The sequence below is a fragment of the Chiloscyllium plagiosum genome, unplaced genomic scaffold (assembly GCF_037043375.1).
Source record: "Chiloscyllium plagiosum isolate Xiang-an unplaced genomic scaffold, Cpla_swu_hap1 HiC_scaffold_43, whole genome shotgun sequence".
NCBI lineage: Eukaryota > Metazoa > Chordata > Chondrichthyes > Orectolobiformes > Hemiscylliidae > Chiloscyllium > Chiloscyllium plagiosum.
In genome coordinates this window covers 11,169,372-11,188,848 of record NW_028270181.1, presented here as the reverse complement: position 1 = coordinate 11,188,848, position 19,477 = coordinate 11,169,372, and the positions used below count along the sequence as shown (strand labels likewise).

At 38.2% G+C, this 19,477-nt stretch overlaps 1 protein-coding gene across 1 annotated transcript in view; it reads left to right on the top strand.

Annotated features, from left to right (window-relative positions):
* polr3a (polymerase (RNA) III (DNA directed) polypeptide A) overlaps window positions 1–19,268 on the top strand; it is a 40,885-nt gene extending 21,617 nt beyond the window's left edge. The window contains exons 10-22 of the mRNA XM_087982275.1: window positions 1,608–1,749; window positions 2,229–2,369; window positions 4,233–4,302; window positions 5,881–6,008; window positions 7,366–7,504; window positions 8,678–8,842; window positions 9,009–9,181; window positions 10,243–10,354; window positions 11,400–11,518; window positions 11,633–11,770; window positions 15,117–15,287; window positions 18,967–19,080; window positions 19,197–19,268. Coding sequence (XP_087838401.1) covers window positions 1,608–1,749; window positions 2,229–2,369; window positions 4,233–4,302; window positions 5,881–6,008; window positions 7,366–7,504; window positions 8,678–8,842; window positions 9,009–9,181; window positions 10,243–10,354; window positions 11,400–11,518; window positions 11,633–11,770; window positions 15,117–15,287; window positions 18,967–19,080; window positions 19,197–19,253 — 1,669 coding nt within the window. The 3' untranslated portion in view covers window positions 19,254–19,268. The remainder of the gene's footprint in view (window positions 1–1,607; window positions 1,750–2,228; window positions 2,370–4,232; window positions 4,303–5,880; window positions 6,009–7,365; window positions 7,505–8,677; window positions 8,843–9,008; window positions 9,182–10,242; window positions 10,355–11,399; window positions 11,519–11,632; window positions 11,771–15,116; window positions 15,288–18,966; window positions 19,081–19,196) is intronic.
* Window positions 19,269–19,477: the final 209 nt, after the last annotated feature.

Genomic DNA, 19,477 nt, shown 5'->3' with positions numbered 1-19,477 from the left:
ACGTATTAGTGACATAACAGACTTTAAATTATTGGGCACACAACTATTTCTGTGAACTAACCACCACATTATTATTTATAAATGAATGCATCATGTAAAATTGCCAATGTTTGTCACTTCCACTATACTGAACATGGAGTGATTGTGAGAGTATGATATGCCCTTGCATATCTTTAAATTTTTTATCTTTTTTATATTGTGGTAAATTCTTACCAGTGCTCTGTACTCTTGGTTTCGTAGCGTAGGATCTCCCCTTCTCCCAGCTTCTATCATTCACAGGATAACATTTTGGCCAGAAGCCCCTCTTATGCACCAACATGTATTCATCTGCTAATTCTGCTGCCCTTCTCGCTCCCTGAACTTTCTGTTCCTCTATATGAATTCTTACTATCTCTGGAAGTGAGTTTTGAAACTCCTCCAGCAGAATAATCTCTCATAGAGCCTCAGAGATCTTATCTATTTTTAAGGCGCGCACACATCAGTCAAAATGACTGTTAAATCTTTTGAACTCAATATAAGTCTGGTTCCTTCCATGTACAAGTCATTTACTGTATTTGTTGCTCCCGATGCAGTCTCCTCTACATTGGAGAGACAGGAGGCCTACTCACAGAGTGCCTCAGAGAACATCTCCGGGAGACCTGCACCAATCAACCCCACCGCCCCATGGCCGAATACTTTAATTCGCCTTCCCACTCTGCTGAGGACATGCAGGTCCTGGGCCTCCTTCATTGCCACTCCCTTACTACCCGACGCCTGGAGGAAGAACGCCTCATCTTCCGCCTTGGTATCCTCCAACCCCATGGTAGCAAAGTGGATTTCACCAGTTTCCTCATTTCCCCTTGCTTCCACCACCCCCCCACTTACCCTAGTTCCAACCTTGCAGCTCAGCACTATTCTCATGACCCGTCCCATCTGTCCATCTTCCTTCCCACCTATCCGCTCCACCTTCCCCTCCTACCTATCACTTTTCCCCCACCTCCATTCGTCTATTGCACTCTCAGCTACCTTCCCCACCCCCCCATCCCATGTATCTCTCGACCCCCAAGGCTCCCAGCCTCATTTCTGATGAAGGGCTTTTGCCCCGAAATGTCAATTTTCCTGCTCCTTGGATGCTGCCTGACTGCTGTGCTTTTCCATCACTACACTTGACTCTAATCTACAGCATCTGCAGTACTCACTTTCGCCGAAATAGACAATATATCTTCCCTGAGTTGGGGAGTCCAGACCGAGAGGACGTAGATTTAGAGTGAGAGATGAAAGATTTTCAAGGGAGCTAAGGGGCAACGTTTTCACACAGAGGGTTGTGTGTGTATGGAATGAGCTGCCAGAGGAATTGGTGGAGGCTGCTACAATGACAACATTTAAAAAGCATCTGCATGGGTAAATGAATAGGAAGGGTTTAGAGGGATATGGGTGAAGTGCTGGCAAATGGGACTAGATTAATTTAGGATATCTGGTCAGTATGGATGTGTTGGACTGGAGGGTCTTTTTCCCTGCTGTGCATCTATATGACTCTATGCCAAATTTCTCTTCTAAGGATAAATGTAAATAAATGCAAAACCAGAAATTACCTTCATGAATTGCCTATTTTTTCTCTTGAAATAAAGATTTCTAAGATATGGAAATAGGGAGAAAATGGCACAGGAACTGAAATATGGTGATATTGTGGAGCGACATCTAATTGATGGAGATGTAGTGCTGTTCAATAGACAACCGTCCCTGCACAAACTGAGCATCATGGCCCATATAGTAAGTGCTTTATAATACTTGAGTTGTATAAACCACTTCTTTCATACTGATCTTTTCAGTTAAATCATTATTTTTGAAGTACATCAAAAGCACTTGAATAGACTTTGTACATCAGCTTCTGTGTCACAATACGACAAAAATGTTTTGACTGTTGCTTATATTTTCTGCTGTTGAATGTTTTACACAAATGTGTGCAGTGTGAGAGTTACAGAACAAGCTATTGAGGAATGTGTTTAGCTCCAATGCAGTACGAATTGCATAAGCAGAATTTTAAAAATTAATTCAATTTTCACTCTTTCAAATCTCTGGATCCCTCAACTATCCCCCACCCAAATTATATTATTATCTTCTAATATTTTGCTAATAATTGACCCAGTATTGTCAAACTATAACCAAGATCAGTTTTTTTTTATAAAATGTAAAGTCTGCTAAGATTAGGAAAAGGAAAATGTCATTTTATATATTGATGTAAATTTCAGGCCAAGGTGAAACCCCACAGAACATTTCGGTTCAATGAATGTGTCTGCACACCTTATAATGCAGATTTTGATGGTGATGAAATGAATCTTCATCTTCCTCAAACTGAGGAGGCCAAGGCTGAAGCACTGGTTCTAATGGGGGTAAGTGCAATTTGCTTCCATTGATGTACTCTTTAACACAGTGGGGCTGAATTGAAATGATTCCTTTGTTTTATTTACTATTGAACATTAATCACGAAATGACTATTCTGCAGCATGCTCAAAGGTTTGATAAGAGATCAGAGCCCACAAAATGGATTTACTACAGAGCTCAAATTGAATATGGACCAAGGACAGGGTTCGGATGACTTATCATAAAGAAATAATGAAGAAGCTTACTTTAGTGTGTATATCATGTTAATTGATACAGGAATTATGTTTTGAGAGCTGGGATTAGTCAATTGATTGGCCTATTCCATTGAAAAATCTACCACAAACCAAGGTAGAGTGTCCCAGATCTGACTGTTCAGGAACACCATTGTTTGCCCTTTTCCAGATTTTGATGCTGACCTATTCTATTCCTTCACACAGGCTTTACAGAAAAGGAGAGAAACAGCTAATTTCTAACTATCCCACCTGAAAGCAGTCAGATTTATTTTAATTGGAACATTCCTGCCAGTGCAACAAGGAACTTTGTTCGGAGAATAGAGAGGACTGGGGGAATGAACCACTAAAAGTGCTGGTAGTTTATGTGTACAACTCTCTTTGATTCCTTCTTCTGCCATTAGCCCAAGAATAGCCACTTTAAGCTTGAACTTTCTGTGGTCTGAGAACACACTCAAATGAAAAATGCCCAGTTTTTGGATAGCTGGATTTGTGATCCTCTACCTATGTTAACCATTTAAACTAATTTTCATAATAGGAGAAAGTGCTCCATTTAAATTTACAGGTTGCTATGATTAGTAATTTAACATACATTTTATGGTTAGTAATTCTGGGACTCCCAACATTGACAAGGCAATTTAAAGATAGTACTTGTGCACCATGTTGCAATGACCTCCGGTGATACCAGTGTGCTCATAACCATCTATTCATTTTTGAAATGTGATTACTGTTGTTCTGTACACAAACACGACTAATCTATGCACAGGATAGGTCCACAAAGAGTAAATGAGATAATTGGGTTGTTAGCCTGCTTTTTTGTAAAAGTGTGAACAATGTTATTTAAAACAGGAATCTTACTACTCTTAGTATTTGCCAACAGGAAATTGTCAATAATCAACCCCAAACATACTTGAGTGAAGCTGGAATGATAAACTCAGATATTTCAAATGTCTTAATCTTGTAAGGCAATTTCCTCATTTTTATTCTAAATTGAAAATAAAATACTGCGGATTATGGAAATCTGAACTAGAACCATAAATTGCTGGAGAAACTCAACAGGTCTGGCAGCAACTATGGAAAGAGTAACGAATGGTGTTTCAAGTTAAACATTAACTTTCTGAAGAAGAGTTATTATCCACAGATACTGCTGACCTGCAAGTTTAACTAGCATCTTCTGTTTTTATTCCTTGTTTTCATGGCTGTCTTAACTAGAAGATTGGTAGGCCTTTTTTGCTTGGCTTGTTTCTTGAATTGTGCTACAAATTGTTTATCCAAGCTGTTGCCTTTAACTTTGTCTGATTCGATCTAACAGGAACAAAATTTTACCCAATTCATTTCAGTAACAGTGTCTCATTCTCTGGACCATTGGACTTGTTCAAAAATGATGGGCGAAAGTGAGGACTGCAGATGCTGAAGATTAGAGTTGTGAGTGTGGTGCAGGAAAAGCACAGCAAGTCAGGTAGCATCTGAGGAGCAGGAAAATCGATGTATCGGGCAAATGCCCAAAGCATCAATTTTCCTGCTCCTTGGAAGCTGTCTGACCTGCTGTGCTTTTCCAGCACCACATTCTTGACTCTTGTTCAAAAATGATTGCAGTTGAATTAGTTTATCATTACACGATTACTTTTCTTTTCCCTTTAGACAAAAGCCAATTTGGTAACTCCTAGAAATGGGGAACCTCTAATTGCTGCAATCCAGGACTTTCTAACAGGTGAGTTAGATTTCAGCATGCTTCTGTTACTTTGTGTTACTTTACTTGAGACTTTATGGAAAGGATGTGTTAAGAATAATAAAACTACCAAGTACAAAGTTACAAAGTGAGTCAACTGTAATTTAGATTCTCTACAAACCTGCAAGAAATTACTTCAGGCCAAATGTACATGTAATCAACTATTTATTGAGATTTTAGTAAACTTTACAACTTAAAAGCACAAAATGCTCCATACTCAGCAAGTCATGCAGCACATGCTCAGAGGAAAACTCATTCCTGTTTCAGGTCAATACGCTTCTGTCAGAACCTCTTTTACTGATATACCCAGTAATCTTACTTTTTTGAATTTTTTTGCTAACTTTTACATTATCAATAAATGCTAACAAATTAAATACTAATTACATTGTAGTGATTGCTTAATGACAATTGAATCCACATCAAATAATTGCTGTAATGGATTGTTTAAAAAAAAATTACGAGGTTTTCTTTTTGATTAGAAAGTATGTGCGCAAATGAGATTGTGCTTCTCGATAACATCAGCCTACTTTGTATCAGCATCAAAAGCATGATCCACATTTTGTTTCAATAAAGTAAATATTGCAAGAGTTACTTTTTAAAGTCTTTAAAGTTGCATATTGTTTGCTATTTTTCATGAATTGTATACAAACTACAAATATCAGTCTAGGATTTTGTCTGGATTGAAAATGTAAGTGCCCTGAAACAATATTTCCTGTTTTTTTTATTTTAAAGATCTGCTTTCTTCTTTTAGTTTGTAACCAGACAGTCAACTAGCAGGCACATTGAGGTTTAGGAATGTTTCCCCTTCCCCATCATAAATTTTTCTTACAGGAGATGTATGTCTTGTTCCACAGTTGGTAGAGTTGAGCTCAGTAATTTTGCATTTTGAAGTTGCCTTTCATGTCTTTACAGAATATTATGTGTGTGTGTGTGTTATATATATACATACATACATACATACACATGGTTCTGGATGTAGGTTTGCTTGCTGAGCTGGAAGGTTCATTTTCAGACATTTCGTCACCATACTAGCTCTGATACATCTTCAGTGAGCCTCCAGCCGAAGCACTGCTGGTTTTTCCTGCTTTCTGTTTATATGTTTGGGTTTCCTTGGGTTGGTAACGTCATTTCCTGTTCTTTTTCTCAGGCTGTGGTAAATGGGATCCAACTCGATGTATTTGTTGATATTCCGGCATTCCAACTGGAACTCTATCAACAGACACATTGACTTGGATCCCGTTTACCACAGCCTGAGAAAAAGAACAGGAAATGACATCACCATAGGAAATGGCATCACATCATGACTACAGGAAATGGCATCACCAACCCAAGGTAACCCAAACATGTAAATATAAAGCAGGAAACACCAGCAGTGCTTCATCCGGAAGCTCACTGAAGATGTTGGTGATGAAACGTCTGAAGATGAACCTTCCAGCTCAGCGAGCGAACCTACATCCTGAACCTCAACCTGAACTACACATCTTCTCATACACATTGTTTTATCAATGACTGCTGGAGAATATTCTGTTTTGAAAAGATATTTCATTTTTGTTTGCCCAGGTGCCTATCTGCTTACCAGGAAGGACACTTTCTTTGACAGAGCAAAAGCATGTCAGATTGTTGCCTCCATTCTTTCAGGCAAAGACGAGCGAATCAAAATTAGTCTTCCACCTCCTGCAATCTTAAAGGTGATACATTTGTCTATTTTGAAAAAATGAAACAAGCTTTATAATGTTTTTGTTGAATGTGAATATGCTGAGAACTTGGGCAGGATCTTGTCCTTTTATTTCACAAGGTTATAAATAAAAGGGTAGTTTTTATGCAGCATACATTTATAATACCATATAATATTTCACAAATGAGAATTATGCGGGATGTGGAACTAACATAATTTACACAATTTAACTTAAGCTGTTTGGTAAAAATAAGTTTATGTATCTCCTACTGAATCGTTTTTTTAACTTCACGACAGGCATATGTAAAATCTTTACAAATATGCAAAATTTAAAACGTTAAGATTTATACATGCTTCCCATTTCATTTATTGCTCCACTATATTGTCATGTATTAACATATTTTTAATCAGAGCTTTACCAAATTGAAAATTAGGAGATGAGGATGAATTAAAATTTAGCTGTCAGTAGGCTTTTAGCCCAGAACTGCTGCATTGTGTGGTCTGTATGTCACAGTATATGACTTAACACTTTCAGACTTGTCATCTGACTAATGTGCTGCTGTTCCACTTCTTACCCAGAATATGTAAGAAGCAGCTACCAGCCTCCAAATAAAATCAGACCGTCCTTAGCTCGACATTCAGCAAGTCTGGAGAAGGGGGCTTTGGATATAGGACAATGAAAGCTAATTTTTTGGGGGGGACCTAGGGGAAAGAAGACATAGTTTTAAAAATATATAGCACTCCTTCAGCTTCTTGGATCCTCTCCAAATTGGCATTCAGGTGACAGGAAAATAATGATGCTTCTCAAATTGGCATTCAGGTGACAGGAAAATAATGATGCTTCTGAGCTCAAATAGAAACTATAATATCAGTTGGGAGCTTAATAGTGGTCTCATACACCAGTTAGTAATAGTGAATAGAGGCTGATAAGCCTGTTTTCCAGATGGAATTCCCCCTCTGGTAAATATATTTTTTGGGCTTAATCAATTTTGAACATGTGACTCTTTAGTTGATAACAAAACCACTGAACATTTCAGAGCAGGCAACTTAAATGCCTTAATTACCGATAACTGTCCATTTTGAAATATATGCAAGTTTTCAGTTAACATAGCAATGGTTTTAAAGTTTTTGATAGCATAAGTGGATAAACAAATGCCTGAATTTTAAGAGGTGAAGTTTATGTTGCTTGTGATTTATATAATTCCATATGTTTATGATATAAAGTGCATAAATAGTCTTTAATGGCATTGAATCTCTTACAGAAAATAAATGTTAATCGTGCAATTCTTTGTAAACCCATTCTTTGTGGTTAAAAACTAAGCATGTTCTATGCTAAAGTGCAAGGTAATGTTGTAATGTATCCCTTACAGCCTGTGACATTGTGGACAGGGAAGCAAATTTTTAGCCTCATTCTTAAGCCAAGCAAGGACTGTCCTATTAAAGCAAACCTGCGTACCAAGGGCAAGCAGTACTGTGGAAAAGGTGAAGACCTCTGTTACAATGACTCCTGTAAGTTGTGTAAAATATATTATTTCAAACAAAAAACTTTTAAATTATCATAACAGACTGTTGCTTTCCAGAAGGGGAGTTCAAAAATAGAGGGCATAGGTTTAAGGTGAGAGGGGAAAGATTTAGAAGGGACCTAAGAAGCAACTTTTTCATGCAGAGGGTTATGCGTGTATGGAATGACCTCCCAGCAGAAATGGTCGAGGCTGGTACAATTACAACATTTAAGAAGCATCTGGATTGTTACATGAATAGGAAGCGTTTAGAGGAATATGGGCCAAATGCTGGCATATTGAACTAGATTAATTAGGGTATCTGGTTGGCAAAGACGAGTTGGATCAAAGAGTCTGTTTCCATGCTGTATGTTTCTATGGCTCTGTATGCGTATATTTGCAGAAATGCGGATTACAATATGCAGCTCACCACCTAACAACCACAGTTAATCTGTTCCTTTTATGATGAGCACAAGTGAATCACCAGTTAATATCCATCACCGCCTTTATGTTAATTTTGACTGGAACAACTTGGAGCATTTCTTTACATTATTTAATATAGCCACTTTTTAATTTCTATCAACCAACAACATTTTCTGCACTTTTTAAAAAAAAAACAACCACATTTGGATCGAAAATGGTCATTTTGAAGCCTATTTTCAGATCCTGATGAAATGTTTAAAATGAGTCTTATGATGGATGTTCATATTCTGTCATTTTGGAATTTCTCAGTCTTGTGTCTGTCTACAGGGGTACATATGAAACTATTTAAAACTGTTTAAAAATTAAGTAAATCGTATAAGAAAATTCAAATACTAGATTTTGGTCACTCCACATGTGTGTACTTATTAACAGGAATGATGGCTATTTCTTTGGTAGCAACATGCCAATTTTAAACAAGACCATAGTGATCCTCTTGCATGGGAATAACCTAGTTGTTGTACGCCTGTTTATTACTTAAATGTCAAAAATATTATTGCCATGAGAGAGTGTTCAAATAATATGAGCTCATACGTCTTGAAAGGTGCAGAAGTGGTCTGTGGCCCGAGAAGATCCATGTGTTACAAGCACAGTTACAATGTGTCTTGTATTTTTTTTGCTCACGGTTATCTCTTTTTGACTATCAAAATGCATCCTGAGCCTTTTATTCTCAGGCATAATTACATTTTTTGTCATCTTGCAGTCGTTGTAATCCAGAACAGTGAGCTGATGTCTGGGAGCTTGGATAAAGGAACTCTGGGATCAGGTTCCAAAAACAACATCTTCTACATCCTGCTGAGAGACTGGGGACAGATGGCGGCTGCAGACGCTATGTCTCGTCTTGCTCGCCTGGCTCCTGTTTATCTGTGTAAGTATTACCTTGGTTATAAAATTCACTTGTTTGAATGAACATTAGATCTACCGTAAGCATTTTTTTTGCGATATTTCACAATTTGTTGCAGTGGGACATGTCAAACAGACTGTTGCATTTTATTTTAAAGGTTTAATTTTTCATGTTTTTTTGCAACATCTAGCCAATCGAGGGTTTTCTATTGGCATTGGTGATGTAACACCAGGTAAGGGGCTGCTAAAAGCCAAACAGGAACTACTGGAGGCTGGCTACAAGAAGTGTGATGAATTCATTGAAGCACTCAACACAGGCAAACTTCAACAACAACCTGGATGCACAGCAGAAGAAACATTAGAAGTAAGCTGATTTATCCTTCCGGCTTTGGAAAAAGAAGTGTATGTTTGAAATTTTAGCTGTTACTCCACTTCATAAATACTTTCTTCATCTTTAATTAACAAACGTATTTGATTATTGCTTGATACAAAGAATATTCCTTTCCGTTAAACTAGAAAATACATTTTTGCTGTATTGGAGAATAGAATAAACGTAATGGGATAATAAAGAAAATGTGTTAGCCAGAAGTTAAACTCCACCTACTTCAAATTAATCAGTTATATTTGACAAAATTTGTTATAAAGCATAGGTTTTTGCTTTGAAATTCACTAGTAAAAATCAGTAGTGAATGTTATGAAAAAACATACACTTATGGAAGTCTGTGATTAAACCTTCAGAAAACTTATGTGAAACTAGTTTGCCATTAACTTGGTAACTAATTATAATTGAAATTTTTTAAATTGCTGCTTCTATAATATGAATGGTGTGGAGCATGATAAGAATTTTTAGTGATTGTGTACTGTTAGAAGTAAAATTACACTAAACATTTTGCATTCCTCATTCTCCAGTGAGACCACATGGATAATTTATTTTTAAGTGTAAACAAGCCATTTAATGATCAAAATGTGTTCTCAGTGATACAATGTGTTACCATAAAAACTTTAACTTAAAAATAATCAAAGCACTGACTACCCATACATTTTATTTGCTACTTGGCAACAATTTAAAAGCAAACTTTTATGTGATTTGCAAGAGCAAAAGAAGATATTTTTCTGAAAAAAACTGATTATCTCAAAAATACATGGAAACCTGCCTACACTCTTTTTACTACAGGTCATTGAATTTCTCTTCGCTACTGCTGATATCAGTTTGCCAGTTTACGCAAAACCCAATGCCCCTTCTCCCCAAATTTGCATTAAAATCTGTCTTAAAAATCCAAGTCATCACACTGTGAACTGTGGTTTTATAATAACTTTCCATTCTTTATTGTTCTCATTTCTGTGTTTTAAATTGTGAAGAAAGCAAAGTATGTCCACGTGTATTTCCTGTGAAAGATTTATTATAACATTTTTTGCTGTTTATAGGCCTTGATCCTTAAGGAGCTGTCTGTGATTAGAGACCATGCTGGCAGTGCTTGCCTTAGGGAGCTGGACAAGAGTAACAGCCCCCTTATTATGGCCCTCTGTGGTTCAAAAGGTAACTGGGCAATGTTGTCATTGTTAAATTTGTAAATACTCAAGCATTTAGTAGAGACTGTATAATAAAATGGATATTGGGAGGGCATCATGAAGGAAAATGTCTGTACTTTAACCTACTTAATAGTCAAACAGTGTAACATTATCTTTTTAAAATTGGAATTCACAGTAAAACGTCTCTGTTTTAAATGGTTGTATATAAATATGTTTCTTTGCAGTCTGTGTTCACAAAGCAATCTGAAACATTCTCTCTTGGTCAGGTCACTATGTTGAATCTGGAAAAAAGATAATGAAAGGAAATGTTCTGGTTTCAAAGTTATAAATGTGCAGCAGATTAATTATTTGATCTTTGGAATACTGTTAAGATAAACAGTGAAGTCTTCAAGAATATTGATACTTTAAAAACAATAATGTTCTAATGATAAAACTTTAATTCTAAATATATTTATTTAGCATTTAAATGACTATGCTTCAGTGCAGTAGTTATGCCCTTATATTCACAGTTTACTTACATTTATGTCCCTTTGCCTCCTTTGTTAAAACACTCTAACAATGCTCACAGACACTGGGTGCTCTGCCCATGAGGATCGTTGACTAGTGATTGAGTGCGAATTAGACATGGCTTCTGCAGCTTATAGCTAGCCTAAGTTATACTGTAGCCCCAGCTGAAAGGTTATCAATTAAAGAGAGGAACAGTCTTAGATGACTTAGATTGCATTGTGGTATAAATGTAATCTGTTGTAATTTATTAAAGTAAAGGTAAACAGAGACTAGCTCCATTGCCTCTAAAACAGCACAATTCAATTTGATTAAGAGCAGATTGTTGCTAACTCTTTGCTTGCTTTCTTTTTGGAGGAAAGTGCCTCTCCTACATTTGGGTTGCCTGCTAGGAATTCAGTTATAAGTCACAGGATACAAGCAAATAACGTAGATTTTTGAAATATGTTGTTTAAGCCACTATTTCTAGTTTCTAAAATTAAAATCTGCCATTTGACTTTTACTTTGCCATTATGCATTAACCTAGTGGTAATGAAAACTCTTAATAGGATCCTTCATCAACATCTCCCAGATGATTGCCTGTGTAGGACAGCAGGCCATTAGTGGATCCCGTGTTCCTGATGGTTTTGAGAACAGATCTTTGCCTCACTTTGAAAAGCATTCTAAGGTGAGCACTCCACTTTAGATGAAGCTCCTGTCGTCACTTCTTCTAATAAATAATTAACAAACTACTTTGCAAAATGTTCAACTTCTAATTAAAATTTCAAATTTGTTTGCTCAGCTTCCAGCAGCAAAGGGGTTTGTAGCAGACAGTTTCTATTCTGGTTTAACGCCAACAGAGTTCATCTTCCATACCATGGCTGGTCGTGAGGGCCTAGTGGATACTGCTGTAAAAACAGCAGAAACTGGGTACATGCAGGTAATGGCAAAATTTTACATCTTTGTAATAGTGAGTGGTATTAAAAATACTGAGTTGTCTCTACAATTAAATTTGATACTTGTTTACTCAGTTTGAACTGCTGTTTTTCTTCCAAACAAAACCAAATTTAGAAAAAGTTGCTGGCTGTCACTGTAGTAAGTCGCATATCATACTGCTGTGGTCCTGTTCGCCGAGCTGGAAGTTTTTGTTGCAAACGTTTCGTCCCCTGGCTAGGCGACATCATCAGTGCTTGGGAGCCTCCTGCGAAGCTCTTCTTTGATGTTTCCTCCGGTGTTTATAGTGGTCTGTCCCTGCCGCTTCCGGTTGTCAGTTTCAGCTGTCCGCTGTAGTGGTTGGTATATTGGGTCCAGGTCGATGTGTTTGTTGATGGAGTTTGTGGATGAATGCCATGCCTCTAGGAATTCCCTGGCTGTTCTCTGTCTGGCTTGCCCTATGATAGTAGTGTTGTCCCAGTCGAATTCATGTTGCTTGTTTGTCTGCGTGTGTGGCTACTAAGGATAACTGGTCGTGTCGTTTCGTGGCTAGTTGATGTTCATGTATGCGGATTGTTAGCTGTCTTCCTGTTTGTCCTATATAGTGTTTTGTGCAGTCCTTGCATGGTATTTTGTACACTACATTAGTTTTGCTCATGTTGGGTATCGGGTCCTTCGTTCTGGTGAGTTGTTGTCTGAGCGTGGCTGTTGGTTTGTGTGCCGTTATGAGTCCTAGGGGTCGCAGTAGTCTGGCTGTCAGTTCCGAGATGCTCCTGATGTATGGTAGTGTGGCTAGTCCTTTTGGTTGTGGTATGCCCTCGTTCCATGGTCTTTCTCTTAGGCATCTGTTGATGAAGTTGCGCGGGTATCCGTTTTTGGCGAATACCTTGTATAGGTGTTCCTCTTCTTCTTTTTGCAGTTCTGGTGTACTGCAGTGTGTTGTGGCCCTTTTGAATAGTGTCCTGATGCAGCTTCGTTTGTGTGTGTTGGGGTGGTTACTTTCATAGTTTAGGACTTGGTCTGTGTGTGTGGCTTTCCTGTATACCCTTGTAGTGAATTCTCCGTTCGGTGTTCTCTGTACCATCACGTCTAGGAATGGGAGTTGGTTATCCTTTTCTTCTTCTCTCGTGAATCGGATTCCTGTGAGTGTGGCGTTGATGATCCGGTGTGTTTTTTCTATTTCCGTGTTTTTAATGATTACAAACATGTCATCGACATATCTGACCCAGAGTTTGGGTTGAATTTGTGGTTGGACTGTTTGTTCTAACCTTTGCATAACTGCCTCTGCTATGAGTCCCGAGATTGGTGATCCCATGGGTGTTCCGTTGATTTGTTCGTATATCTGGTTGTTGAATGTGAAGTGTGTTGTGCCAACAGGTGCCTAAGAGAAAGACCACGGAACGAGGACATACCACAACCAAAAGGACTAGCCACACTACCATACATCAGGACCATCTCGGAACTGACAGCCAGACTACTGCGACCCCTAGGACTCATAACAGCACACAAACCAACAGCCACGCTCAGACAATAACTCACCAGAACGAAGGACCCGATACCCAACATGAGCAAAACTAATGTAGTGTACAAAATGCCATGCAAGGACTGCACAAAACACTATATAGGACAAACAGGAAGACAGCTAACAATCCGCATACATGAACATCAACTAGCCACGAAACGACACGACCAGCTATCCTTAGTAGCCACACACTCAGACAACAAGCAACATGAATTCGACTGGGACAACACTACTATCATAGGGCAAGCCAGACAGAAAACAGCCAGGGAATTCCTAGAGTCATGGCATTCATCCACAAACTCCATCAACAAACACATCGACCTGGACCCAATATACCAACCACTACAGCGGACAGCTGAAACTGACAACCGGAAGCGACAGGGACAGACCATTATAAACACCGGAGGAAACATCAAAGAAGCGCTTCGCAGGAGGCTCCCAAGCACTGATGATGTAGCCTAGCCAGGGGATGAAACGTTTGCAACAAAAACTTCCAGCTCGGCGAACAGAACCACAGCAACGAGCACCCGAGCTACAAATCTTCGCACAAACTTTGAGCATATCATACTATTTCTTAGTTATACAAGTTGAGAAATTATGGTTCTCAGTATAAACCTGAAATGCTCTTTACTCATAAATAGATTTTTATGATTGACAAATACAATTTATCTTGATGAAATTTTCCATTCCAATAGACAACAAACAAAAGGTACTATAATATTCAATGTAAGTCCTCAAAACTCTGTGCACAATTGTGTCAATGGTGTTGATATTTACATAGCATGGAATAATGTGCTGCCCTACTCCTTTTCTACCTCTTCTCCATCCCTACCTCTACCACAGATCCAAGTGACCTTTTCTGAACAAGAACTTGGTTTATGCTTGAACTGCATTAATAATAAATTATACTGAGAATTTGCCATCATGCAGATAATTGTTTAGGGTGGACAGGATTTTTCATTTGCTTGTTATGTGAGGAGGTGAATGTTAAAGGCTGTTAATGACCCTTCTCGAATACTAGCAATTCTAAAGAGAATTTCTGCACTTCAGGTATTGTGAATGCCTCAATTATGTCATGATTTTTCAACTTTCCTGAAAATCTTTGACTTGCCATTGTTTGGAAAAAATAACTTTTATACTATTAAAGACAATTTAACCTTAAATTTTTGTCAGCATCTTATCAACAAATAAATGGTATTTCACTGAGGTATTGTGGTGTTTCAACATTTCCTGTGACATTCTCAGTTTTATGCAGTAAGTTTGTTTAAGGTTCACTCAGTTAACATTGTGAGTGGCACTATAACATTATCTACTACAGACTTCCTGTTTTGTTGCCTTGAAACCTTGACATCATTTCTTCTGTTCCCCTATCACTCTTTAAGTTCTTCTTTCCCCCAGCTCATATGTCTACCTCCGTTTTTTCTTTTGAAATCCCTCATGTCTGGTGCCTCCACTGGAAACTCTCTTCCTGCTCCAGTATGGCTCCAGTTTTTTTTTGGCCTTCCTCCCATTCCTGCCCCTGCAGTCAGTTACTGTTTCATTACTGTCGATCTCCCTGCCTCCCTTTGTTCTAACTTTTAAAGCCTCTGGATTGTTACAAGTTTGCTGCTCCTCTTGTGGCTCCCATTCTGTGCTCTACCTAGTGGCAGACATTGGTCATTGCCAGTAGCTCAGTACTTCAGCTGCTTTTATCTGTCCCTTCTGGTTATTGGAACCATTTCTGAAAGTGACAGTACAAACTTGCTTGTACATCCATAGATGTTCATTGCCAATAAAAAGTTTAGTGTGTGTCTAGTTTGAATTTTTATTTTCTATTTCTGCCTCTTTCCAGAGACGCCTGGTTAAATCTTTAGAAGATCTTTGCACACAGTATGATTTAACTGTTCGCAGCTCAACTGGTGACGTCATCCAGTTTATCTATGGTGGTGATGGCTTAGATCCAGCAGCTATGGAAGGCAAAGATGAACCTTTAGAATTTAAGAGGGTTCTGGATAATATTCGGGTAATATTCTGTTTATAATTATTGATGTGTAGCGTAATGTGCTGTGGGGCTTGGTCAATCTTGAAGTTTGTGCTGCTTCTACAAAACACAGGTTAATTTGTATTCTGCCTGCTTGAGGTCAAATATATGTAAATAATGTACTTTGTCTACAGGCTTAGTTGTAACGAGTTAAAATATATCGACTAGTTTTGTGATTTCTATTTAGGGAAAAGATCTTATTAAAATTATTCCTATTGTATGAGGATAATTTCAAGTCATGTTATCCAGGAAATAAGAGAAGCCAAAACCCCTCTTATCTTGTTTTCATCATTTTTGTTCTAATGATTTGTGGATTTTCCAGGTTAATAAGAATTCTTCATGTCTGGAAGTACCCAAGATACTAATTCAATTCTAAAACTTGTATTCTAAAGCATTAATTGATTGTCTCAAAGTATATTTGATCTTGCAGTTTAAGCCATCATTTCCCATCATTACCATGCTTTCACAGAATTTTTTCTGGCCTCACTTGTCTTTGTCCAATAGGTAACCTTCTCCTGTCAATGTTACTGTTGAACAATTCTTCTTCAGTTTCTTTCTTTTACCAAAGGTTAATTCAATGTTGAGTGAGATTTTTCTGCTGTAAGCAATAGCATTTTTGCAGTAAGGCTATATGCTGTTGATTATAGGAGTCATTCTGAGATGATTGGCTGCAAGTCTCCTTTGATGTAAGAATGCCATGGACGAATCTCACATTTTGCTGGTATGCACCTTCAAATACATTAACCTCTTTCTAAGATTATCTGCCTGTTTTAGTTTCATGTATTTAGAGTCATACAGCACAGAAACAGACTCTTCGGTCCATCTCGTCCAAATCAGCCTGATATCTCAATCTGACCAAGCCCCATTTGCCAGCATTTGGCCCATGTTCCTCTAAACCCGTCCTATTCATGTACCCATCAAGATGCCTTTTAAATATCGCAATTGTACCTGCTTCCACAACTTCCTCTGGCAGTTCGTGCCTCTGCATGTAAAAGTAGTCCCTCAGATCCTTTTTAAAATTTTTCCCCTCTCACCTTAAACCTATTCCCTCTATTTACACCCTCTTTAGTGCCTCATTCAGTGTCTGCATGAAGTATTTACTCAAATCACTGAATTGGGTCGTGAAACCACAGCCATCAAACCTGGATCCTCTCAGAGTGTTAGCAACAAATCAAGCAACTAAAAGCCTGCGTTATTTCATTCTCTACCACAAGTTACCCCACCTTCGTATCATCGTTACAATAAAAGAGAAACAAGCTTGTCTTCAGTATTCACTTGGTCCTAAGCACAACTGCCAGTTATGTTCCTGTTTTCTTGTAATGCCTCTTCCTAGTCCTGCTTATCCCATCTCCTCTTATTGAATTTTATCATTTCTTTCTCAACTCTGGAAGGGAATTTCAAAGCTTCACAACAGAAAAGATTTCCCAATTGTTCTTCTTTCTTGATCGCTAAGATTTGATCTTGTGTCTGTGAACCCAGCACAAGTAGAACTGGGCTTCCAAAGGTCAGAGTGGGGTCCTGTTAGAGTCACCACCTGAGATTTTGGGGTCTCACCTTCCAAGGCAGCCAGTGTTGCCATCTCTTCTACGACCTACACACCAACAATTCAGATTTTTTCCCTCCCTCATCCTTTGCTCCCATTTGTCTATTCCAACCTTTCCTGCCCACCAGCTTTTTCTCCCCCTAGCCCCCAACAACATTTGCAACTAAAGATATCGTAGCCATGTAACTGGCGAACTGGGCTATTTCAACTCCTCTGAAAAGGAATCACTCAGAATCAAGCTCTGGCTTACTCTTGGCAGTTGTCAGCAATGACACACCAGAGAGTGAGAGAAACACTGCGTGTTGTGTCCTTCATGCGGCAGAATTTCTGACAATGACCCTTGGGCAAAACACAATCTGTTTGGATTATGGCTATTGACAAACTACTCATTGGTACTGCACAAGAGGAACTTTAGAGATAGGGGGTATTCTAGCCATCAATCTAATAAGTGATGCTGCTTAACACGCAAATACTTCTTACCTAACCATTTACAAATTCCAGCCAAAATTCTCCTGTCGGCCCCTTGTCTACAATGCTGTTTGCAAAAAAAATTACGAAGACTATAAGAACTCAGGAGAATAGATTTGAATTTAGAAATTATTTTGGTCATGCTCGATTTAGTTTCTAAGGAAACCCCAGCATTGGGTCCAAAAGATTTACTCCTGTGACATGAGTTCATAAAGGAGGCTTCCATCAATTATAGAGTTTACCAGCACTTAAACTTTGTAATAGTCCAAGGTTCTTTGTCCTGCTACTGTATTGTATAGCATTGTGCACTGGTCAAAAGGCTGGCATTTTAAGTCAGAGTTTTAAACAAAGGTACTTTTAAGCAAGTTTTCTGACAGGCAGTTTAGAGGTGTGGAATCTCCTGTCTGGCATGATAAAACTGATGATACCTTCTCTTTAATATAAAAATCCAATACTGCAGATACTGGAAATCTAAAACTAGCAGGATGCTATGGAAAGTAAGCAGGTCTGGCAGCATCTGTGGGGAGATAGAGTTAACATCCCAAGTGTCCGTTCTGAAGAAGAGTCATGTCAGACTCAATATGCTAATTGTGTTTCACTCCACAGATGATGCCAGACTTGCTGAGTTTCTCCAGTGTTCTTTGTGTATTTTAACTCTTCAGCTAAAGTGAGGTACCAGGGTGTGCTTACTAGAGTGTGTTGCCAGTTATTTGGAGGCGTAAGTGCAAGCTGAGGACATTTTCAGACATTATTGAGTCTTAACTACATTCGAGTAGGAGTATGTGGCTTCACTAACTCAGATACTGGTCCTATCATCGAAATATCTTTCAGACTGCTGTTGAATTTTGCAAGAATTTTTGTGAACCGTTTGATGAATAACCCTTCGCTATTAATATGTGGATGAGTTGGGAAGTTCAGTGGAGTTTTGAGATTGGACCTTACTACAACATGTTGTTGTGCAAAGTCTCTGCTGCAACTTGGCCATACCCAGTGTTACAATTTAATTTTGCACCAGTTGCGAGCATTAAATTATTCCTGAGAAGAAGATTATTTTAGTTCGATCAATCACTGTTTCTTCAGGAAGAGGTGCCTAATAGAACTTGCGTTAATACCATGACTTTGTATTTAATTTTCACAATTGAATTAGGAGAACAAAAATGTTTTCTCATTTTTAAATACAGAAGAACCTCGATTATCCAAATTTCAGATTATCCAACTGAGATCGCAAGGCCACGATGCTTGGCTAGACTGTGTTATCCAGCATTCGATTATCTGAACAAAATCCTCCTCGCCCATGTCATTCAGATAATCAAGGTTCCTCTGTATATGCATACAGGTGTATACATATAGCTACTGCACTTTTTTCAAGAGCTGCATGTGGTCTTGAATTTTTTTAAACACTGGAGACAGGACTTGGTAACTTTTGTGTACTTAGCATGTCAAAACAATTATCATGTATGTGCTTGTTACTTTGGAGACAACGCTATGGTTTGTCATAGTTCATGCAAACGTTTGGTCCTAGATGAACCACCAGTTGTACTAAACATATTACTGCTTAATGTTTAGCCAAAGCAGTCTCAAGTTGTATAATTTTCCAGTTGGGTTTTAAGGGAATATCTCCCTGATTATTTTTCATTTCTTTCCTCCTAGGCCATTTACCCATGTCACAGTGAACCTGCTTTGAGTAAGAATGAAGTGATTGTAGCTGCAGAGGCAATTATGAAGAGAAGCGAATTTCTTTGTTGTCAAAATGAATATCTGCAGGTATACAGAATTTTCGTTCTCTTCACATCTAAGCATAATGTATATTAGATACAGGCAAATATTTTTCTTGTTTTCTTTCACGTCTGTGTATTGATTATCCTATCCCATTTCTAAAGGCTCTAACTGGGACTGATTGTGAGAAGTACATTGAGGTAAAGGCTACAGTTGTGTGATTGGTCATTTCTTACAGAATCTTATTTGTTATAAACATTTCCCTAATGCCTGGCTGATTTTGCTGCTAACTCTCAGTATATCAGATCTGAACTGTTTTTAAAATCAGTCACAAAACGTCATTTACAGTCCATAAGTTTTGCACCCCTGCATCAGGTAACTTTAATATACTGTACCTTGTGTATTAATAACTCATAAAGCAAATAATTGTTGTAGATCAAAACCT